Genomic DNA, 7,515 nt, shown 5'->3' on the forward strand with positions numbered 1-7,515 from the left:
TTTAAAGTTGTTTAGATATTTGTATTGGAAAACAAGACAAAAATACTAACAAAAGCATTCTTTTATGCAACATTTAATGGCAAAATTTTATGAATTTAAGACTTTCTGTTTAGTTTTAAGACAACTTTTCAAGACCTTTTTGAGACCTGCAGAAATCCTGTTAACCTTATTACAGATGGATTCACAACAGAAAGTGAAAAGCAGAAGGTTAACGTGTCATTGACACTGAGGCTGCACATAGATCTACAGTGACTCTGTGAGCGTCAGGGTTTCAAGAGGAAGGGTGTGAAAAACACAGTTCACTCTCACAGCCTCTCAACTCCCACTGCCAGATGACACTGAACAGACACTCTGCATGGCGATGATGTGTGCTACAGGTGTGTGTGTGTGTGTGTGTCTGTGTGTGTGAATGTGATGAAGTCTTTTATCAGAATCAGGTGGGACGAGGAGGAATGTGAACATACAGGCCCAGAAAAAGATGTTAACACATCAGCCACACAAAAATGTATGAATGTCCTGGATGTCAAGCATTTATTTTATTTATTTTGTCAAGCATAAAATAAAATAAAAAAAAATGAAAAGGCAACACACACAACTGATTTGGGTCAGTAATATTTTTTTAAGAAGTCTCTTATTCCCACCAAGACCGCATTTATTTAATTAAAAATACTGTAAATAATTTTAAAATGTAGTTTATTTCTGCGATGGTAAAGCTGAATTTTCAGCAGCCATTACTCCACTCTTAAGTGTCATATGACCCATCATAAATAACCCCAATATGCTGTTTTGGTACTCAAGAAACACTTCTTATTATTGAAAACAGTGCTGCTTAATATGTTTGTGAAAATCATGATACTTTCTTGGGTTATTTGAAAAATTTTTTTTTAAATGTTACCACTTTTACGTTTTTTACTGATCAATTTATTGCATCCTCGCTGAATGAAATTATTTCTTTCCAAAAAAAAAAAAGGGGGAAAAAAAGAAAAACCTTAGACTGTTAAATATGCAAAGAAAAAATATTATTAGATGATATTTATTGTTACAGTGATGAATATCTGTGGTTACTATGCTAGGACATCAATTAATGAGAAATCACTTCACACATAAGCAAAAAAAAAGCATAATTTGCTTGTCAGTGCCATTTGGATTGATATGTTGTATCTATTGCAATGACATTTCATTTCAATCCTTTTTGTTTTTGAGTTTGAAATCCTTCAACATTCTACATCCTACACATTTGCTTATGAAATCTTTGTTAATTTAAGTACTCTTAAGTAAGAAACATATTTTACAGAATTTTACTCCACTCAGCAGAATTTCCCACATAGCATGAAATAAGCATGAAAAAGATGCGTGTGAGCCTACTTACATGTGTAAGTGTATAAAGAAAAACTGAGATGGAAAGGAAAGAGATAAAATTACCTGCTGCAGGTCTGCCAATGAGTAGAGGTGCACATGCTGTAGCAGGTATTCCCTCGGAAAGATCCTGCAGAAACAGCAAGAAAATCACATTAGAATGAAAAGCATATACATATTACCTCAAATCATAACTGAGTCTGCACATACCTGTAAAAAATAAAAACTGCATTAGCCTGCACACATATACATACAGATCCATTTCAGGTGGAACACTAGTATCCCATCATCCCGCCTCTGTAACCATGACAATATGGGTCCAAATTGCTTGGAAATAGGGGTTAATTCAATTGAATTGGAAAAAGGCTGTAAAATAGGCATTTAAAAGCACTACCCCTTATTATGGGTGAAGTGGGGCGGCTCTGTCTCGCTCTCTCTCCATCTGGCTAGCTATTATGGCCCTCTTCACCTCTCTCCTCCCATGAGCCTACACTCGCTCTTTCCCTCATTCACCCACGCCTGCTCACATTACAAACTCAAGGGCCCACAGAATTATCCAGAAAAGAGGGGACTGGGGAAGCAACAGGCATACTTTGAGATGACGAGAAAGAGAGGATACGCGGTTACGAGAGGCAAATTAAATAAAAAACTGGGAGTTATGGGACTCATCTTTTACCAAACCACTAGTTAGTCCATAATATCCAGACAACTAAGCAAACAGAAATGATGAATCCTTCTAATGAAATGATCCTCGTTGGAGATGCAAAAAAATCAATTCATTCAGACACAATTCTATTGGTGTAGACACACTATAGCTGGCTACTTTAACAGGATCCAGTCTTTTTTTTAACCACAAAAGGCTGGAAAATTGGATCGATTAAGTAGTCTGGTACTTGGAAACCAGTGCATCTTTACTCCTGCCCACTAATAGTTCATCCACTCCGCTTCCTCAGTGGCTTGGGGTCCATCATTAGTAACCCGTCAGACAGATGTTGGCAATTAGACACAGGCTTACAGGCCACAAACACAGCTAAGAGACAGGAGAGAGGGAATTTATGGCATTATGACATGTGAGGAAAGTATGCTGGGTAGTTTTGAGCTATAATGGGGCATTTAGAAGTAAATGTAGCTATTATATGATATATACAAAGTCACATATGATTTAGAGTAGTTTGTGTTGATGCATGTGGCCCACATTGATGTGCGCATCATTGGACATCACCTCAATTTTCAGTTTTGGGGATTGTGGTGGATCTCCATTTTTCTCATTCGCTGCCATAATCTCAATGCTGGCTGAAGAGAAGCATGGCGGTACTCCAGACAGCCCCATTCACAGCTCGTCCCTCAGGCCTCATTAGGCCAAGCCATCATTACGGTGCTAATCTAAGTCTAAACTGAGGCATGGAGGCAGGGGGTGGGATGTTTACTAAGCTGGGGATGAAATCTCTTTTCTTTTTTTTTTATGGAAAGTTTAAGGGTCAAAAGACAAGAGTTGCAGTAGGTGTCATTAGTACAAATAGAGCTGATGACAGGTGCTTTGTTGTGTTTGATGTAAGGCATGTCAAAAATGATACTTTATCAAGAGATGTCACGCGTTGTTTGAGGTTTACGAAATATATGCATTAAAACCCAAAGATTGAGTTTAAATGTGCTGTCTTTTTTATGGTTCTCAGAGGTGTCAGAGAATTTGAATGTGTTCTCGAAATTCACTAATGAAAAACAAAGATCCATTTTGATTAAAAAAAGCAAACAAATGAAAATATCACTACTAAATCCATAGCACAAAGTGTATAGTTGCTTACTGAAGTTTGACTACTTTTATAAGACCTTTTCAGTGAATCCAAATCACACAGCTCAACCAGTGTAGTCCAACTCGTTCCCACACAAATGACTCTTTAGAGCTGGTTCTTTTTAGTGAATCAAAACCATACATTGTGACAAGAGTAGTTTGATTCCCAAACAATGATTCTCATGAACCATTTTAGGGAATCAAAAAACAGAGTGAACATTGTAGTCAGATTCCTGAACCAATGGTTCTTATGAGTTTGTTCTTTAGTGAATCTACACATAAAGCCTGTGAAGTCAATAAAAAGTGTACATAAACACAGTTTTTTCAAAATTTGCTTGAAATGTATTTGTTATCGAAATTATCTCATAATTCAATGGAATTAAATTTTCCCCCAAATATTATTTAATCAAATTTAGTGCTTAAAATTACTAAAAAAAATCCTTAAAGGGATAGTTCACCCAAAAATGAAAATTTGATGTTTATCTGCTTACCCCCAGGCTCTCAAATGGACCATTGACACTATCTACAATCTCAATTAGGAGTGTCAACGGTCCATTTGAGAGATAGGTGGCGGTAATGCACAATTTATAAGTCTGTGATCTGCTGTAAAGCAAGAAGAAGAAGAAGACGCGCCGGCTGTTGACGCGCTCAGGACAGTTCGGACATTGCGGTGAATCAGAGGTAAAAAAACGATATAAATACTGTTCAGTTTCTTGCACAGATCGATTGTTGGGACTATTAAAGAATCTGAATTAATAAGAGGAATCCTAAACCAGAATTTTTTTTAAATAAAAAAATATATAAATTCTTTATTTTAATAATAAAGAGTTTTCCACTGAAGTGTTTACAGATCACACCTGACAGATCTGCGGCCTTAGAGAGGTATGAATGCCTGATAAAGAGTCTGGAAAGCTTTACATACCCACAAATCTGATATAACAAGTGAGGTATTACTGAACATCTTAGGAAGTCTGACAAAGAAAAGATATTGCATTGAGAAGATTCCACGGTCTAATGCGCTATCTTCTGTACAAGATGAAATCCTAACTTAATCCCTGCGGATGTGTTGTTACGCTGATTTACCTGCCTTTGTCAAGCTTGTTCAAGTCAGGACAGTGTGTGAAAAGAAACCTGGGTCTCTCCAGGAGTTCATTTACTTCTGGTTATGGTGACAGTCTATCTTTCGGCTTTCTATCTCCTCAAGCATAAATTAATCTCTGCTCATGGCAGAGCTCCATGTTGATATCTTTTGTCCTGGCTCAGGGTAAATACATAAGTGTTTACAGTGGTGGTAACCAGGCGATATGGGGCTTGTTGTCGAACAAAAGAGAACCAAATCCGGCCACAGTAATCAGAGGGTGGCAAGCACATAAGCAAGAGACTGTATGCTGATTTTGCTCTTTTCTCTCGACTGCCTGTGAATAGGTACGCTTTTATGACTGTAGGACAGGGGTGTCCAAACTCGGTCCTCGGTCCGTGTCCTGAAGAGTTTAGCTCCAACCCCAATTAAACACACCTGAACCAGCTAATCAAGCTCTTATAGGCATACTAGAAACTTAAAGGCAGGTATGTTGAGGCTAGGGGTGTGCGATATTAACAAAAAATTATATCTCGATATTATCTGGGATTTTATCGATAACGATAATTAGACGATATTTTGCTGAGTGAAATTCAATGTCACATTTGTAATCATTTTAATTTTAATTCAAATTTACAAATTTTGGAGAAAAACGGCACTCTTCGTGTGAAATTGAATAACTATATGAAGTGGTATAAATATATAAATTTTCTGCCATCATGTCTTGAATTTGTGATCATTCTAAATGCATTTTAATAGACTGAATCATGCAGTGAAAGAAAATACATTAATGCGCACACGCACTAATCTAGACTTCACGTAATGTATGCGTGCGCTCTGTAGGGATGTTTTGAATGGTTTTTGCAAAATACTCGATAATGTCAAATCGCACATCGTTAAAACAACAATTACGGTATTATCGCAGACGATATATATCGCACACCCCTAGTTGAGGCAAGTTGGAGCTAAACTCTGGAGGACACCGGCCCTCCAGGACCGAGTTTGGGCACCCCTGCTGTAGGATATGCTGCAGTCTGTGGTCAAAAGCAGAGAAAGAAGAAAAGTTTGGAGGCACCATATTTAAGTAAACGGAGTTATTGTAGCAGTTAATCAGAGAATTGTGCAAATTTTATACTACCAAGTATTTCAACAAATGAACATACAGCCTTCTATGGAAAAAAAAATTATAAGGGTTGGGGAAAAAAATAAGGAATTTAATTTTGGTTTACAATTCTTAACGGTTCTGGTTTGGTAATTGTTAAATACTAATGACTAAATGTAAAGCAATTCTTGTAAAAGGTACATTTACTCCTTTTCACAGATGTTTAAGAGGTGTCATGCAATCCAATAATTGTCCTTAACTATATATTAACAACACTACTAGACAAACAAAAAATGCACTACACTACCGTTCAAAAGCTTTCCATTTTTATACAACAGCATCTATTTCAATGCTGTTCTTTTCAACTATATATTAAAAAAATCTTGAAAAAATGCATTACAGTTTCCACATATATTAATCAACACAACACTGATAACAATGAGAAATGTTTCTTGAGCATCAAATTAGCATATTAGAATGATTTCTGATGACGTGACAACGACGTCTGGTGTAATGGCTGCTGGAAATTCAGCTTTGCCAACACCTGAATAATTTACATGTTAAATATATAGCAATAGAAAACCGCTATTTTAAGTTGTAATATTACATAATAGGATAGGATAGGTACTTTATAATGTTACAGTATTTAAAATTTTTGATCAAATGCAGCCTAAGTAAGCAATAAGGCACTTCTTAAACATTAAAAAACACTTACCATCAACAAACTTTTGAATGGTAGTGTATATTTCATATTTCATTCAGTTATTCAGAAATTCATACAGGTTTGGAATAACTTAGATAACTTAGTAGATGATGACAGAATTTTCATTTCTGGGTGAACTATGCCTTTAAGTGTCACAAGTCTTAAGCACTACAAAACACAGTAAGGTGTATGTGTTTGATTCGCTAAAAACATTCATTCAGGAATCACCTGAACTACACTGGCTGTCCTGTGTGGTTTTGATTCACTAAAAAGAACCGATTCATAAGAACAATTCACTCAACAACTGAACTACTGCTCGCACTGTTTGCTTATAATTCACTAAAATGATCTGGCTCATAATAGTTCAGGAAATGGACTATACTGGTTATGTTGTATGTTTCAAACTGTAGATCCAGTGGCAGACAGTTTCCATGAATAGTATTGCAATGCATTTCAAAACTGGTTCTCATTTCCCAACCCCAGACAGAGGCGGACAGTAACTAAGTACATTTACTTGAGTATCTGTACTTTACTTGAGTATTATTTTTTCTGGAAACTTATGACTTTAACCTCACTACATTTGAAAGACAAATATTGTACTTTTCACTCCACTACATTTCTATGAAGTTCCTCGAAGTAGAAAGTCGTTAGCAGCTTTGAAAATCAGTGGGTGATTTTTTTTTTCTTCTCTAAAACGTGACTTTCTTTTTTTCAGACAGTTTATCAGTAATCACTCTTGTAGGGCTATATGAAGTGATTTCCCAGCATTTTTTGAACACTGACCAGTAGCAAATGTGATATTTATTTACAACAATTCAATAAAAGTGAAAGTGAGTGAAAGTGAAGTGACGTGGCCAAGTATGGTGACCCATACTTGGAATTAGTGCTCTGCATTTATCCCATCCAAAGTGCACACACACAGCAGTGAACACACACACACACACACACACACCGTGAATGATTTTGCTAAATTGTGTAAGTGAAAATATTACCTATAAAGCCACAGAAGAACTGTTGTGCATCTCCTAATAAAACACAATAGGTGTTGGACTTGAAGCAGCACTGCACAGACTGTTCTGATTATGATATCAAAGTACTGCAAGAGTGATTAGACAGCATTTTTAAAATTTTTGTTTTGATGTCAAATAAGTCTGTTGCTGTTTTGCTTTTTTGTTAAAGCAGTGTTGCTGTTGTAAAGTTATACAGCTACAGCTGAGTTGTTGGGTTTTAAAGCAGGTTTGATTTTTTTTTTCTTCCTTATCACTCTGTATTTACAGCAATTTCACCGTCCACTCTGTTCAAATGTGGATGAATGGCTCCACACTGCCATAGCTGTGTGAGATCACTACCATCCTGCTTTTGTGGGGGTGGGTATTTACAGTGTAGGGGTGTTACATTTTTTATTTTTGTTTTATTTTTTCCCCATAAGTTTTCAACATTCTAAAAGCTCTTTATTCCAAAGATACTACAAGCTAGTCAGTGTATTC

General features: G+C 36.3%; 1 protein-coding gene across 5 annotated transcripts in view; it reads right to left on the reverse strand.

Annotated features, from left to right (window-relative positions):
* Positions 1 to 7,515, reverse strand: part of LOC107663884 (pleckstrin homology domain-containing family M member 3-like) — a 44,531-nt gene that overhangs the window by 14,253 nt on the left and 22,763 nt on the right. For all 5 annotated transcript variants that reach the window (XR_001631397.1, XR_001631396.1, XM_016454269.1 and 2 more), the window contains exon 6: positions 1,423 to 1,486. Coding sequence is in view for 3 of the 5 variants with exons in the window: in XM_016454269.1 (XP_016309755.1) it covers positions 1,423 to 1,486 (64 nt within the window). In the remaining 2 variants the exon portion in view is untranslated. The remainder of the gene's footprint in view (positions 1 to 1,422; positions 1,487 to 7,515) is intronic.

Source organism: Sinocyclocheilus anshuiensis, unplaced genomic scaffold (genome assembly GCF_001515605.1).
Source record: "Sinocyclocheilus anshuiensis isolate Anshui unplaced genomic scaffold, SAMN03320099.WGS_v1.1 scaffold976, whole genome shotgun sequence".
NCBI classification, from domain to species: domain Eukaryota; kingdom Metazoa; phylum Chordata; class Actinopteri; order Cypriniformes; family Cyprinidae; genus Sinocyclocheilus; species Sinocyclocheilus anshuiensis.